The sequence below is a fragment of the Chaetura pelagica genome, unplaced genomic scaffold, assembly GCF_000747805.2.
Source record: "Chaetura pelagica isolate M959 unplaced genomic scaffold, ChaPel_1.0 scaffold511, whole genome shotgun sequence".
NCBI classification, from domain to species: domain Eukaryota; kingdom Metazoa; phylum Chordata; class Aves; order Apodiformes; family Apodidae; genus Chaetura; species Chaetura pelagica.
Genome location: NW_009952161.1, coordinates 586,192 through 603,701, shown reverse-complemented (window position 1 = coordinate 603,701; position 17,510 = coordinate 586,192). Strand labels below are relative to the sequence as shown.

The 17,510-nt window shown below is 35.9% G+C and overlaps 1 protein-coding gene across 1 annotated transcript in view; it reads left to right on the top strand.

Moving 5' to 3' along the window:
- Positions 1-1,250: 1,250 nt before the first annotated feature.
- The window catches only part of TTC27 (tetratricopeptide repeat domain 27), a gene marked incomplete at its 5' end in the record, with an annotated part of 33,533 nt that continues 17,273 nt past the window's right edge, over positions 1,251-17,510 (top strand). The window contains 3 exons of the mRNA XM_010007258.1: positions 1,251-1,381; positions 3,631-3,753; positions 9,794-10,021. Coding sequence (XP_010005560.1) covers positions 1,251-1,381; positions 3,631-3,753; positions 9,794-10,021 — 482 coding nt within the window. The remainder of the gene's footprint in view (positions 1,382-3,630; positions 3,754-9,793; positions 10,022-17,510) is intronic.

Genomic DNA, 17,510 nt, shown 5'->3' with positions numbered 1-17,510 from the left:
CCGCCGCTTCCCTCTGGGGGGGCGGCGACCTACGCTTGGAGCCCCGGCTGCAGCCGCTTCGCTACCCAGCTCGTCCTATCTGCGCTGCCGCGTGGTGAGACAATTGGGGCTACCCCAGCTTATAGGGGAAAGTATAATCCTGTCTTACCTGCACACAAATCACGACCCTATACGGGAACAGTGTCGGGCATATTCCTCCCCTCTCCTTCCCTCACTTAAATAAGTAAATAAGGTGTGTAACTAAGGTGTACCCATATATATTTAATGTGTTGTAATCACTCCTTTTGAACCTCCTGCCCCAAATTGCTTTGTTTTCCCCACAATAAACCGTGCATTTCGTTGGAAATATTAGTAAGCACTGAGCAAGTTATTCACTCGAAAAAGTCAGGGCATAAGCCCCTGTCTCCTCTGTGTGAGGCGATAACCACGTGTGGATCTCTCAGCAAATCCTGATAAGCTTAATACACTCCAAAAAGGAGACATAATAGGTCACGGATCGTGACAGTATGGTATATGGATATATAGTGGATTTTCAGAGAAGCTGCTGCATTTTTGCTGTGCAAAAGTTACCATTCTCTTTCAAAGTGTCAAGAATTTTATTCTATATCAGAACTGTGTTTCCAAAAGCAGGGTCCACTACAAGATGTTTGTCTTTCTCTTTTTAAAAAGAAGGTTCATGCCTAAAGCACATCAATACTATCTTGGAGAAAAACTAGCTAAAAGATTAAAATGCATTAGGCAAAGCTACATTTATATTTCACACAGTTTTTAATCTGCAAGTATTTGTTTGGGATTGTAAATTTGATTCTTGCACCGTCCAATCTGAATGTCTTCAGAGTTTTTTTATTTATTATTAGCTGTATTAAAGAGTTTTTACATCAATGTTCAATACATTTCCTTATATGGGATAATGAAAAGACTTACAGCATAGAAATTCTTCACTGTGAGGGTAGTGACACACTGGAAGAGGTTGCACAGAGAAGTTGTGGATGCCCCCTCCCTGGAAATGTTCAAGGTCAGGTTGGATGGGGCTTTGAGCAACCTGATCTAGTGAGAGGTGCCCCTGCCAATGCAGGGGGGTTGGATCTAGATGATCCCTTCCAACCCAAACCATTCTATGATTCTGTGGTATTGTGGTGTAAGTTTACTTGCATTTAGTGTCATCTTTAATATAAATTCTCCATTATGTCAAGAATGCCTAAAATCCTGAATGCTTTGAATTATTTATTTTGGGGTTGAGTAAGTCTAAGTAAATATTAAATTAAAATATACTTTGCATTTACAGGCACTTGCAGACCAATTTGAAGATGTAAAAACATCAGTATCTGAACGCATGAAGATCTTCTACTGTTGTCAAGTTCCTCCACATTGGGCCATACAGGTGTGAAGCAATCCCATTACTTAAAAGTCTGCAGTTCTTATTATTTTTTATACTGCACGAGTCAAGAGAGTGTGATATGATCTTAAGTTGAAACACTGTAGTAATAAAGTTGTAACTTAACAACACAACAGGTTTTTTGGCAAGAAATCAAGTTCAACAGTGTTTTGCTTTCAGATATCTTGTTCTGTCATGCACAGAAGTAACTGCTTGTTATGCAGTTCTTCTTTGCATTCCTCTTTTCTCCAATAAAAAATGGACCAAAACGTACTAGCTTCCACCATATATCTCCTGTAAAAATAATATTGCCACTGACCTACTATTTATTGCTGTTTTACTTGTGCTACTATTACTTGCATCTTTCTTATCTAATAATGATCACTCAAGTCGGGCTGTTTTCAGGAAGTGGGTTGTGGTCATCACAGCCACAGTAGGAGTCGAGTACACTGAAGAACCCCTCAAGCTGAGAAGGTTTTTGTTTTCAAGACATGCCCCATTTTACCAGTGCAGACAGGCTATTTTTTTCCAAAACTACTCTGTTTATCTGGACAACAAACTCTTTCTAGATCAGAAATTAGAGTCTTATCTTATGATGCCATATTTAACAAACTTAAGGAAAGTGTTTGCATCATGTACCACCAAAGATGTTCATGTTGTTTACTTTTAATGATGTTTTATTACTTTTCAATTTCTAACCTCTATGCATGTTGCTTTAACCATTCTCAATTTATTTCATACAATCTTTCAAGAGGCACTTCCAATAAAACTAGCAAATGTATTTTTCATTTACAGTCAGAGTGGCACTTTTCAATCCAAACCAAAGATAGAAATAATAAATTAGGGATTTATAATGGAAGATGACTGCCATTTTCTAGACATAGTAATGAAGAGGCATTGCCTATATACATTTTTCCAAATTTGACTCCTGAGTAAGTTTAATAAAGGATAAATGAGATACAGTTCCAGATCCTGCCAAAAGTATTTTTTTTTCCTAAGCCATTAATATCAAGCTAACAAATAATTACTTTGTTACAGATTGTCAGTTCTTTACATATTTATGTCAAAGAACTGTAGGCAGCTCTTAATGTTTTTTACTACTGTTCCCATATGGTAACTTCTTGGATTTGTAACAGATACTGAACTCAAGCCCATAAAGAGAGGTCCATGACATCTGTGGAGAACTTGAGGGAATCCATTCAGGATCAATGAAAATACCACAGACATCCATTGTATGTGATCTCGTAGCACAATATAGGTGTCTTTATAAAGAAGGCTCCCATTTGTTTTTGCAAACCAAATAGTAGATCTGTCACACGTGGTAAATAAGTTATCCTTTCTTCAGAGAGGAAAACATATATGCAATTTTAATCTCCTCTTGAGATTAAATGTCCGCATAAATGATTGGACTCGGGTGGTCTGCGCTGTTTCCTCTCACGTGCACAGCGGTGTGACAATCGCTTTTCAAACATCAGAAACTTACCACCTTCTAAAACAGAACTTAAAGAGAGAAGAAAAAAAAAAAAAAAAAAAAAGACCAAAGACAACTTTTCGAAGTCATGAAAACATACCTTGTTTGTTTTTAAATTGAAAATATTACTCATTTGTTTTCATAAGTACACTGAAATAATAGCTGAATTTGCAATAACTAAGGCACTGACTTATCTGTGAGGAAAACACAAGCAGGGAGTTGAGCCTGAACTCAAATCCAAAATTGATTTGACTAAAAACTAACACCCTTTGGCAGTAGCCATTTGGGACAATGGTTTCTCACAAGTACATAGCAAAATGTATCAGAGCCTTTCTGTGTCTTTTTGTGGGTACAGATCACAGTGGCAAAACATTGCAAGAGGAGACTTTAATGCCCTTCTCCAGCCTCTGTTTCCCACTCTCAGCATTTCCAACATCCTTCTGCCGTCCAGCCACACGAGCCATATGCCTCATTTCAGGGGTGCAGCTTCAGCTCTGTCAATTCATCTTTGCTATATCTGTTTCCACTTTTACATTTTATTATAAACTACTTTGAAGTAATTAAGCTACTGAGATGAAACAAGTAAAAAAAATTAGTGTTCTATTTATGGGATTTTTTCAAGGTATGTACATTGTTTGAGGCTCCATCATGAAGTTTCAAGATAATAATTCCATATTCTTTGTCTGTTTCTTATTCATGTCAGAAATGCCTCTAACATCTTTTAAAAATGCAAATACTGTTTACTTACCAATTTTCACTCACCTGGAATTTGTTATCTTTCCAGCGCCAGCTTGCAAGCTTACTCTTTGAGCTGGGATGCACCAGCTCTGCCTTACAGATATTTGAGGAGCTGGAAATGTGGGAAGATGTGGTAATCTGCTATGAAAGAGCAGGACAGCATGGAAAGGTAAGAAGCATGTTTTTAATAGCTGAAATCCTGTCTTGAAATAAGATCTGAAGTATGAAGGAAGGTCGGGATTGAGCTGTCAGTTCACTAATAACACTCACTTCTACAGGGGTATAATTAGGAAATTCTCTTTAGGGAAAATGGACACATGACATATGCCTGTCATAACTTGTGACTGCTAAAAATAAATATGTAGCCTAATGACCACATGAAATAGAAGTTGGTAAATAAGTATTAAGAAGCAGGAAGACTGTGATAGTGATTCTTGAAGTATTCAAGGAAAGCTAAGAACTATGGATACACAGCAAAGTGTAATGTGGGTATTTCAAGAAGGCTGTAGAAGTCAACCATTACGAGGTATTGGAGCTTTGTCTAGAGGGGATATTGGTTTTCTTTTCCACTTGATTTCAAGCTATTTACTGTAGTTTTTAAAAACACTTCAAATAGAACAACATCAGTGTATGATCTATTTAATTGCCTAATGTCAGCATATTCAAATTACATTCAAATACAAATCAAACATTTGGAACAAGAAGTGCTGTAAGATCAAAAGCCTTTATTTTGTTTAGTCTATGTTGATGTTTTCCTGGTCTTCTCTATCATTTCTTTAACTCTGCTGCAGCTATGTGTGATCAGCTCCAGAAAATTTAAAGCCATCACCTGACTGCATTGGTGACAGAAATGTTTAAAAATGCTAGTAGCAGGCTGTAGCAACACTCCTATTGTTGATTATTTTGCTGTTACTATTTAAAGCAATGGTAGGAAGATTTTAGAAAATGATACGTGGAAGCAGTGCCTACTTGTGTGTAACTATAGCTGTGTTCTCTTTCTGATGTGATCACTCACACAAAAAAAACTAACACGAACTTATGCTATCAAGCATTGTTTTCGGAATTTATAAGGCTTTTAAAAATACTCACTTTCTGACAAAAATGTGTTTTTCCTTTTCCCTCTTCTTTCCCTCTGTTTGGTATATGGTAGCATTAAATGTATGAATGTATGTTTGCCCTTATGAAGCCGTAAGCCCAAAGACTATGCTTAAAATAATTTAAGCTTACCAAATAGAGAGCTATAACTTCAGTTAATAAAAAAATGTAGAATTTCTTATACTTGCCTATTTTTTTTTAATTGTCATGCACCAATGCCTAGATTTTGGTCATTATAAACTGACAGATATGTTTTGCTGGCAAATGGTGTGTCACATTATGCATGCCTTGGGCATATTATGATAATATCCCTGTCTTCTCAATACAGTGGAGAAAAAGAGGTCAAAATTTTCCATTTCCTGGAAATGCATTCTGTCCTAGTTACATTCACAAACTGCCCTTAGGGAGTTATGAAAATGGCACTTAGAGAATAGGACAGGATATCTGACACAGGAAACTGCTTAGAAATGCTTTCAGAATGAGGGTTTGTGCTGTGCATTGAAAAGCAGAAAATTCTATGTGAGTAATTACTAAGTAATAGTACTTCTGGAAAAAAGCTAGCTTCAGACCAAAAAAACCAGAAAATTAGAAACATTTAGGAGAGTGTCTATTTATACTCTTTACCAGAAGGCTTTGAGATCTTGAACTGTTTGTATCTTTTAAAATTATTTTTATGTTTTTAAACATATTTCTTTTTAGAAATGTTGAGTGGATATTCATGTCATTAAAGAATTTAGCATATATGTACCTGAAAAAACAAACTCTGTTAAATAAACTTCTGCATGTCAGTCACAAATGCCTTTATATAGAAAACCTGAATTTTAGAACTGAAGAAACTAATAAAACAGCCCAACATCAGCAATATCAATGTGTTTGATGAGACTTAGACATCAAAGAAATATGTTCCTTCCTCTTACTTTTGAATTATGCACTGACAAAAATCCAGAGCATGTCGATAAGGCTGTGCAAAGCTCCATGTTATGCACTTGGGAAACATAATTCCACTCAGTTATAACTGGGCTATGTTGCAGTACAAATTCTACAGAGTTAAGATGTCAGTAACATTTAGCAAACTTCTCTGTGGAACTTCTACTGTTACTAGATATGGCTCTATACTTGTTTCATAATCTGAACAAAATTAGTAGTAATTAATATCATAACATGAGTCAACACGGGAGTCACAGAGTGCCAAGTGATAAGCGAGAAAGGATACAGAACAACAAAAAAAGGTATTACAAAATCTGAATGGACAATATGTTGATGGTTGCTGTGGCTTTCTCATTCCAGACTTTTACTCATCGTATTCCTTTAACAGACTTGCTGCAAAAGGAGACACTAATCTCCATGTATGTAGTGGGAACTGGTGTTGAAAAGTGTCCTCCTCCATGTGAGGAGGACCCAGGGATCCTGAGTATTTTTTACATCAGCTTTTTAGTTAAAATGTTAAGAGGTCTCTTCAACCTCACCAGAAATGGATAATGTGCTAAAAATGGTACTATTTCACTGCTAAAGAAAAGATGAACTGGTGATGTGAATTTTCAGTTCTTCCAATTGAAGTGAGGCCTCTCTTCCTTGCAGGAACTCCAGAGCATGGTAGCTGCTAGGCTTTCATAAATTCATGAGCTCTACCTTTTAGCATCAGCCTGGTATTCCATCTTACAACACACTCTTCAGACCTATCCTTGTTCCATCATGTCCACAGAGTAAAGAGCATGGTACACGGTTTGGTTTTAGACCAACATATCCAGCAATCCACGTTCTACAGAGTTATTTTTCTTGTCAGAACATGACACAGAAATCTCAAAGTATTTGAGCGAGGAAACACAATTACGATAAGATCTCAGAAGGTCACCTCTCATTTCAGAAAATGCTTCCCAGGTGCAAAGTCAAGTAGTACTATACTGATTAGTGCATGAGCTAGTTCAAGAACTTGATCGATTTCCAGTACATATAACAGACATAGAAGGCAGGTATGCACTTCTGTATTTACCTACAAAATTGAGAGAGGAGAAAATGTCTTGCCCCAGGTCATGCATGAAGTTACAGGGAAGATGAAATGAAAGCTGAAGAGCTTTCTCTCACTACCTCTTTCCATGATGATTTGTTCTGCTTCTTTATGCTACTTCTCTGGTAGCCTAGCAAGTACTAAGCAAGCAGAATAGATGAAAGCATTTTAGGAAATACTTAGAACTAGCGAAGGAATGAATTATGAAATAATAGAGCTGGTTGCTCAAGACTGAGGCTAATAATAAGGAAACAAATAAAAGTATGGGAATACATCAATGTGACAGCAAGTGGAAGTTTAGGATTGGGAAGCTAAATGCAGGGTGAATCCTGAACTTGATTTCTAGACATCTCTGTAACACGTCAGAAAAAGCACTGCCTTTTATTTAAAACAACCCTCTTTCCTGATTGAGGATTTTTGTTAAGTGTTGCCTGTTTAATTCCCATATCAACCATAGTAGTCCAGAAAAAAGTTAACAGCCTAAATCTCATGTTTAAATCAACTGCATTTTGAACTGAGTATTGAATTCCATCCATTCTGGTGTAGACCATTCTGTGAAAAGCAGTGTTATAATTAGGTCTGTTTCAGTCAGCAAAGGCTGATGACAGCTTCATTTTTTTCTTTTTAGGTGACTTTTAATTGATAATATTCTTATCAAAGGCCATTTACTTGAGGTATAATTTTTAATTATAAAGCATGTGAATTATTAGCATGTTTGAGCAAGAATAAATCTCTGGTGGTTTTAGGTCTTTCATATGCATTGCATGAGCTGTGTGGAACATGTTTCTTGATAATATTTTTTTGTTAAGATGATTTTTTTTTATAGAAGTAGGGTTCTTATCAAAGATTAAATGTGCATTTTTGAAAGTAGCTTACTATAAAGTTATGACAAAGTGTTGTTTTTCTTCATAAAAACCTAGGCAGAAATGAGAAATCTAGTTGGAAATTATAATCTAGTTTTGCAGAGGACACATGATAAATATTTTGATAATACAATTATTATTTTAGTTTGTGGCTATGATCCTTTGTATAAGCCTTTAAAGATTTAAGTAATAAAAAGATTTGTAACATGCCAGAGAGGTGATCAGATAGCTAATCAGATGAAGAAAAAGTCAGATGTCTGCTTATTTAATTTTCTCTTTTATCTGTGTGCTGAAATATTTATGTTGGCAATGAATTCTTGTAAGCTAAGACCAGGACATGAGGTTTTTATGCTCTTAAATACAGAATATAATTACTGAATGGTTGGCTTTCTTGCCTAGTATATGATTAGTACTAGGTACTGCCACGGCATGTGAGCTCGGGAGTGCCCTACCAAGGAAGAGGTAAAGCAGCAGCATGCAATGCACTTTTCACCTCATAGCTGCTGTTTACACAAGCAACATTTCAGTCCTTTTTCTTTATTTGAAGGCATAAAAAATCACCTAACCTTTTGGTACTTAATGTGATTACTGCAATAGTAAAGCACCCAGTTCTCTCTGCTGGAGAAAAAATAATCTTGAAGATTTATTGTTAATATCTGTTCCTTTAGCCTTGCTGTAGCAACTCATGGAGGCAGGAAAGGGGAAACAAACTACCCTTTAACCAAACCTGCAAGTGTAGTATTCTTGTTAGGTGAGGTTTTCTAGAGCTTTGACTGGGCTAATTCTAAATTTCTAGTAATGGTTTATTTGGCTTTCTTTGGAGAACTGTTCCTTAGGCACTTAAAACCACTTGCCCTTAAGTTATTTTTCTAGTATTCAGCCACTAATTTTCTTCTTAATAGAATTCCATTTTTGCTAGTTTAGGATCCCTTTAAAAATCTAAACAATTACATCTCTTCTTCACATTTGTGCACTTCAAATACGTGTAGACTTTGCCATTACTTTATTTTAAAAAATTGATAGTAAGAATCAAGTAAAAATTACTATGCATTGAATATTTCAAAACAAAGTAAAAAAAGATATTTTTCTAAAGATTTTCAGACAGGATTGATGAATTTACTGGTTGGAGGAAGAAGACTGAACGATTGATTCTCTAGAGATCATCTGAAGGTCAAAGAAAATGGTTCTCATAGTAACAAGAAAAGCAGTAATGATTGAAACAGAGATAAACTCAGCTTTCTTTTAGATAAACTAGCTATCACAGAAGAACAACTAGTGTTACAGTGTCAAACTTTAATTGTGTGGCAGACTGCATTGACTCTTTCTTGGTTCAGATGGTTCAAATAGATCTTTTCTAATAGAAAAGATTATACTAAGGTGAATGATGTTTGTTACATTTTTGCAGCAGGGGACTGAGGTAAGAGTTCAGTCTGAACAACAGATCATCTGTACAGTGTATTTTATCTTTTCAAAAAGCCACAGAAAGAAGACTATCTCTTGTTTAAAAAAGAAACAATAATTTTATTGTTCAAGCAAGATAGTGACCCTGAGATAAAGAGCTTTTGAAAATTGATTACTGCCTGTAGTAGATGTCTGGGAGATGCAGACTGTGTCTTCTTTTCCATAATGTTGTATATATTCTGAATATATTTTATCTTAAACAATTAGATAAATTTATAACAGCATATGTAAAAGAGCAGCATTTCCAAAACCAAGAGTATGAAAGTGGATGTGTCTTTAGACTGAATGGAACTAACCATTTTCAGAAAAGGGCAATTAGAGAAAAAGGAATTACAGTAATTCCAAAAGTACTTACTAGGGTATACAAAAATGACAGATGATAAACTATTAGGATTGTGCAAACCTTCACTGCACCGCTATGAAGTAGGGGTAGGTGTGATGTCCAGGACTGGTATTTGCTCCTCGGAAGATCACACACCTAAGATATTAAATGAGGAGCAAGATGCTTCTTGTTTAATGGGTACATTTTCCTTGGTTCTTAAAAATTAAAAGCTACCGTATTATGTTGATGTTGAAGTGTTTTTTTTTTAAAAACAGTTTAGAACCAGATTCTCTGTAGACTGTCTTTGATGCTGTGTTGGATCAAGATGCTGTTTCCTTACTATCCCTGCTTCTTTATCTTCAGCTGATGATTGCAAGGTGCAAAAGTGGAATTTATTCATGTAGGTGATTAACTGAAGATAAGTTGTCCCATTATTTATTGATTTCTTTTCATTCTTTAACAGGCAGAAGAAATCCTCAGGCGGGAGTTGGAGAAAAAGGAAACACCAGGATTATATTGTTTGCTTGGTGATGTTCTCAAAGACCATCAGTATTATGACAAGGCCTGGGAGCTCTCCAGGCACCGCAGCGCCCGCGCCCAGCGCTCCAAAGGCCTCCTCCATCTCCGCAACCGGGAATTCAGGGAATGTGTGCAGTGCTTTGAACGTTCAGTGCAGATCAACCCTATGCAGGTTAGGAAATGATAAACATATGGCTTTATTTTAGTTGGTGTGATCGGTTTGGAATGATGACATACTTTTTAAAAAAGGCATTTCTGTGCACAATTGTCAAACTAACAGCTTTTTACTCTTCTTGGCCAATTTTTCACTACTTACTTGGAAGCTGAGCTAAAAACAGTAGCATAATGAAATGAAGATACAGTTTTGTATTCAAGTCCATGAATGCAACTATTTGCCTGTATAGCTCTTCTATTTCAAAGAGACCAAGCCAATGAAAATTAATAATTAGCATCAAATTATGAACAAGTGTAAAGCAAAGTAGCAACGAAAAGGATGTTATACAGATTTTAATGAAATTATTCTTTTGCCTTGTCTTTTGGCTTTGAGTTAGTTGCTCTGATCTCTGTATTTCACTGAAATCTTTTCAAGTATTCTGGTCTGTCCTCCTCCAGAATCACTGAGAACCATTGTGATACATTTGTGATGACAGTAGCTTTTAATTGCAATCAGGCAATAAAAAAATGAAACCACAGTCAAAAGAGTTCTCTTCATGAAGCTGGTTATTTTGATAGGTCCTGGGCAAGCTGTTCTGCAGACAATTTTTGTAATCTTGTTTCAGTTTCTCAGCCACTATATCCCATCCTAATATGGTCCTCCCTATGAAAGGTCTTGAGAAAAACAGCTTTATGGTTGTTTATGTATAGAAATTCTGTTCTTCGTAGCCATTTTCAGGTCCATGTGAAAGTAGGCTCTTCTTCTCTTTTACCCTCCAAAGAATACTGCTGAAGCTGCTGTTTTAAGTTCCACATAACTAGTTAGACTTCTGCTTTAGAAAATGTTTTAAAAACTCTAGCCTATCAAATAATTTATCCTGAAGCTTTTTTTTTTGTATTTCCATGTAATATTTTGTTCCAGCGATTTAGAGTCCTATTCTAAACAAAGTGCATAGCAGATAACTAATAAACACCTTTAGAAGGGAAAGCAAAATGAAGAAAAATGTATTCCAGTTCTCTTACTGACTCAGGAAATGCCAACAAAATATATTGCACTCAGATCAGAACCTTACTGAAATCAAGAGGACTGCCAGATAATAAATGGCTGTAGGAGACTGCCTACAGGGTTCAAAACTGAGAAATATTCTGCTGAGATTTTTTTTTTTCTATTTCGTGTCTTATCCATAGGAACCTTAAAATGAAAGGCAATCCAAGACATTTAGGCCTGTCCATATATGAAAGCAAACATTTCCTCCTCTTATTGCTCAAGAAGCTCTATTTAAGATTCAGATGAATTGTGTCACATAAATGGAGCAAATGGATTGTGTGGATTGACATATGTCACTGTCTTCTAAAGTATACCTGTGATTCTGTCACTACAGAAATTAATTGATTTCTATTCCAGGATGTCTTGTGGACAAAGAACAGAGAGAAACGTGATTCTAGGTGCAAGGACTTTAATACAAGGCAAATCTTAATTGATTTTTAATTTTTAGCCCAGAATTGTGAATAAATTATCAGCTAAACAAGGACTCCTTGTTGCAAATAAATTGTTAATTTTTTGTGGTTATCAGAAACCTTTTTGGAGAAAGAGCTTTTTAGATTGCAACAAGTGATTCCCCCAAATATCTAATGGATAAAACCATTCTCTTTCAACCTTCCTTCAGTTTTGCTTCTCTTTGACCAACTCAGCAAATTTGGTTGAGGTCTTTGCACTATGAGCCAACCACTGTATTAGACTTTGGAGGTTCCAAAAAGTATTGAAAGTTGAAATATGTCAGAGACTCATCTTCACTAGCACTGCTGCTCACAGAATTGCTTGTTCTAGTATATGTCTAGAGGATGACAGATGCATTTTTCTTTCATGTCTACTGTGAGCATCTTGCAAGGCTGAACTGAGACAATTCAGAGATCAAAGAGCTCATGCAGTCAGTTCTCCAGTGGTCAAAGTCTGTGTAACAAAATTTATGGCTTATTACAGACTTGTTAGCTCTTGTGATGAGCAGGGTATGGTTATCTATATGTCACTTCACATTTGAATTTTCCAGAAGTAAGTGTGTTCATAGCACCTCTTTTGTGCTTACACTATTCTCCACTGTGTCCCAGTCTGCAAGAAAAGAATAATCCTCTTTTGTGCTCAACTATTTCACTTATAACTTCTCAGGGTAATTTTCTTGTGTATGAAGCAAGACAAGGGATCTCTCTTCGATTTGGCAAAACAGTCACACTTTAGAAACCAGCTTGCCATCTACTACATCTGGAAAGTCAAGTCTTGGGCAGTGCCAAGAGAGCATTCTCATCAACAATTTGTCTTGTTCATCCTTGTAAATAGCAAAAATAACTTAAACAGGAGTTGAGCTAGTCTCTCATTTGAAATTATAATAGAAGTCTCCATACTTACTTAATACTATAATACATTCTGTCAGTGTGTTGTGTTGGTAAGAAACTGAATTATAAAGGAGATAAATTATGTCAAATAATGAGTTATTAAAAACGTACTCAGCTAGGATTTGACTCAACTAGAGGTCTTAACATTTTATTATGATTACTAAGTTCAAAGACTAGCTTTGCCCTACAAGGATATAGATTGTTTCTAAACTAGCACTGCTGTACTCCTAAGAGTATTGCACTGAAAGACTTACTGCATTCTGAAAAAAACCCCTATATGTACTTTCCATATGCAAATAATAGAAATTGCTTTAAAAATGTGAGGATGTTTCTTCACATACATGATTTGGATTGTTGTTTTTTTTAAATTTTAAATATCCAGCTATACTGTAATTTTTATACTTTCTTAAAGCCTTTCACAATAATTTAGACTTATTAAAGACTTGCCTGGAAAGTCAAGGCAAGTCAAGGCCTAAATTATCTTCCGTTGCCAGGCACTGTCTTCAGTTTTTATGGATAAAACTTTACAGTTAATTGTCATGTGTTTTTCTAATCACTAGCAACATGTGAACCTCTAGCCAATGCACTTCCACCCCCCCTGAAAAAAAAAAAAAAAAAAAAAAAAAAAAAGATGAAATGTAACAAGCCTTGACAAAAGTCTTTTTTGAACTATGGTTGAAGTTTGCCTTATGGTACCTTTCAGTCAGTCACTGTCCTCAGAGCAGTTGTTACATCAGCCATTATGATCAGCAGATTTTGCCCCCTCCCCAGTAAAAAAGGAATTCTTACCATTCTTTCCAGAAAAAAAAATAGCTTAAGTCTGTTCTTAAATTGTATCCTAAATATATTATTAAAAAGTCACTGTAATTCTCATATTGTGGAAGAAATTCACGCTCCTTTTCCAGAGATTTAAGAGATGATTAAATACCATTTCATTGGTATAGTAGATCAAAGGCAATGAACCTTGGTTTTTTGTTTTTGTTTTTTTGTGTTTTTTTTTACACAGCTACCATGTTTTTTCATATACTCTGTCAGGGTTGTTCTTTTTGAGCTTTCTCATTTGTCTGGAACACCAACTTTTAAATAATGTCTTCTTAATAATCTCCTTTATTTTTTCAACTATGATTGCCTAGTCTTTTTAGAGCCTTTTTGAATGACAATATCCAATCACTCCAAGCCTTGAAATATCTTTTATTTAAATGTTTCAAGTCTTCTGCAGACCTGTATTCTTTTTGCTGCCCCTTCTAGCTTTTAACATAGCTTTTCCATTTTAAATAGCTCTTAAATTTAACATCCGCTGTATTAAATTAGCTGTCCTTGTTTTTGAAGCACTAGTGAATCTAAATACAGTACCAAGTATCTTATGTATGGTAACATTTTGAACCTATTCATTCATACTTATCAGGATCAAGGTAAATACTGTCTTTTGACTAGCTTCTTCATATCTAAAATATATAGTCTTGGAATTTCATCCATTATGTTATTTGCTTAACTTTGTGGAATAATTGGCATCTCACTTTATTTTCTGGGATTTATACTTTCACAGCCTTCTGATATCGCCCAGCATGTGACCTTCTCCATTTTAGTCAAGTATTCTAAGATATAGTCTTTATACTGCTTTTTTACTGAGGCCTGAAATTTAATCCGTATCAGTTCTATTGTTTGTTTACACAGTTAATTTTCTACATGATTGATGCTGAAGTGTTCTTTAATGTGTTCTTTAATGTTCTTTAAGTGTTCTGTCATATTTCCTTAAGAAAGGAGTTGACAAGCTTAAGGACTGGCAAGCCAGTGCCTGAGAAATGTAGCTACTCACCATCAGGCTCAAAAAATTAAAATGGTGGAAGTTTTAACTAAATCAGATTCTGGAAGGCCAAGCTCAGAAGTGAAGCCGTGCTGCTGTTACACATTAGAATTATTTAAAAAATGGTTTTCTCTCACCCTTTGCAGAAGCACTAATTAACTTGTATCCTAAGCTATGGAGTAGGAGCTAGCCTTCAATTTCATACTCGGTTGGTTCTGTCTCTACCCCCACTTTTCATGTCCAGAAGTTACTGATCTAGAAAGAGAAAGGGGAGGTAGTGAGGTACTAACCACATGGGAGTGCTGAGCTTCTGGAAACTTGATGGATCAAAGAGGCTTAAGAAGTGAGATCATCTAAATGTTTATTTTCTGTTGCCCTCTGAGATTTAGAAATAGTTTTTTCCTCATGAGCACTTTCTTCTTTGAATGATAAGTTGAAGAATCATGAAAGGTGATAGACTGACAATGCTGAAGAGTAGAGTTTCATATCTGCCCAGGCCAGATGTTACTGGCAGTTCTGTCACCTATTCATCTGTATGCTCTGTGGATGGGCTATCCCAGGTGCACTCTGAAAAGCAAAAGGATATCTTTATTGCCAAGTTTGTTCAGTTATTTTCTTGATTATCATGAAGACTGCCCACCATGGTGCTGGATCTGACAGGGATTGTCATAACATTTGTATTCTGGGATCTAAGTTTTGAAGCGATTAAACTGTGAAGTTTATAGCAGGTAATTCAGGAGCAAATGCTTTGTTCCTGATTTTAAGTTGGGTCTCAAAGACAGAAAAATCTGTCTGATCTGGAGAAAGCTGCAAAAATATCTGCTACAGAGTTTGCTCCTTGCATATGAACCAACAGCATTATCCTCAACCTTGTAAAATCCCTGATTTGGAAATGTTTCCTAAGGTAATGTTTTTGTGTTTAAGTAGCCATTATATTTTCCTACAGAGAGCTTGAGTTATCAGAATTGCTTGCTTCACAACTGGAATCTGAAACACAAGAGGATATAAACATTAATCAGACATCCTGAAAAGTAGTATGTTGTTGAGCAATATAAATCAGAGTTAATATAACCTGGTCTTCCATCTTCCTCTCTTTTTTTTTTTTCCAAGAAAATGTATTTATGTTCCTTACCTTGACTTTTAGAATGGAGAAATGACTGAGCTTATTGCAGTAGGTAATACTACCTGAAATTATTTTGTAGCACATTATAAAATGTTCTGTTTGATTTTGACTGCATATATTTAAACAGCATAATGCTATCATAAAATGTTCTGACAATATATTTGGGATTTAATTATTTTCTGAATTACAGAGCTTTTCTAGAAGGTAACACTGTTTAACTTGCAGCTCTTCGAGAATTAACTGTATGGCAAATCAGGAACTGGCTACTGAAGAGCTATGAAAAGACGTATTTAATTTGCTGTAATTTATGCCTATATTTGATACTATTTAGAATAAACTATTTCAGTTGCAAGGGATCTACAAAGATCATCTAGTCCAACTGCCTGAGCAATTCAGGGCTGATTTAAAGTTTTTTTTTTTTTCCAAGAAAATGTATTTATGTTCCTTACCTTGACTTTTAGAATGGAGAAATGACTGAGCTTATTGCAGTAGGTAATACTACCTGAAATTATTTTGTAGCACATTATAAAATGTTCTGTTTGATTTTGACTGCATATATTTAAACAGCATAATGCTATCATAAAATGTTCTGACAATATATTTGGGATTTAATTATTTTCTGAATTACAGAGCTTTTCTAGAAGGTAACACTGTTTAACTTGCAGCTCTTCGAGAATTAACTGTATGGCAAATCAGGAACTGGCTACTGAAGAGCTATGAAAAGACGTATTTAATTTGCTGTAATTTATGCCTATATTTGATACTATTTAGAATAAACTATTTCAGTTGCAAGGGATCTACAAAGATCATCTAGTCCAACTGCCTGAGCAATTCAGGGCTGATTTAAAGTTAAAGCATGTTATTAAGGGCATTGTCCAAATGCTTCTTAAATGCTGACAGGCTTGAAGTATCGACCACTGCTCTAGGAAGCCTGTTCCAGTATTTGACCACCCTCTTGGTAAAGAAATGTTTCTTAATGTCTTGTCTAAACCTTCCCTGGTGCAGCTTTGAACTGTTCACACGTGTGCTGTCACTGAACAGCAGTCTCAGTGTGAGCCAGGCAGGCATCCTGGCAGCCAAGAGGCCAAACAGAAACCTGGGGTGCATCAAACACAGTATAAGCAGCTGAGCTGAAGAAACAACTATCCTGTTGTTTGCAGCCTTGGTGTGGCCTCACATTGAATACTTGTATGCGGTTCTGGGCCCCACCATTTAAGGAGGATGAAGGTCCTTGAATGCATTCAGAGGAGGGCAATAAAGCTGGTGAAACAGCTGGAAGGGATGTCCTATGAGGAGCAGCCAAGGACTAGTCTAGTGTGGAGAAAAAGAGGTTGAGAAGCCACCTCATGACTCTGCAGCTTCCTAAGGAGGGGAAGTGGGGAGGGAGGTGCATGGGAGAGAGGTATTTGGTTGTAACAACTAAAGACCTACAATGGAAGATAAAGTGTGTTCTCTACACAAGGCCTTATTGAGGTACATTTCTGTCTCTAAACATTGCATTATAAACTAGAGAAGACCGATATTGTGACAGTGTTCAAGTTAAGTCATTAGAAATGCTTCTTGTAAAATGTTATTCCCTTTAAATACATTTCCTAGTTTTTACCATTTGACCTACTTGTAATACTATAAAGTGAATGTGGATTTTTCACAAGTTAAGGCAAAATATGCATACTTCTAAATAACTAGCAATTTATTCTCTAAATGAAGATTCACTGTTGAAAAGCACTTCGCATATGGTTAAGTGGTCTATATAGTTAACACCTTTGTTTATCCATACTTACGAAAACTTCAAACTTAGTTTTACTATATTTTACATACAGGATATTATTTTTTCCAATGCAATACTGTTAGGATAGTGGAAAATTACAGAATAGTCATGGTTGGGAAAGCCCTCTGAGATCTAAGAGTCCAACCATCGCAAACAAAACAAAACAAAATACCCACACAACAAAACCCGAAGCAAACACAAACACCACGGAATAACACCCACAAAAACCCCACACCCTACAATCTTGGCCATTAGAGCATGCCCTGAAGTTCCACATTTACACATTTCTTGAATACATCCAAGGCGGGTGGCTCAACCACCTCCCTGGGCAGGCTGTTCCAGTGCTTGACCACTCTTTCAGTAAATAAATTCTTCCTAATGTCCAATCAAGACCTCCCTTCCCACAGTTTCAGAACACTTCCTCT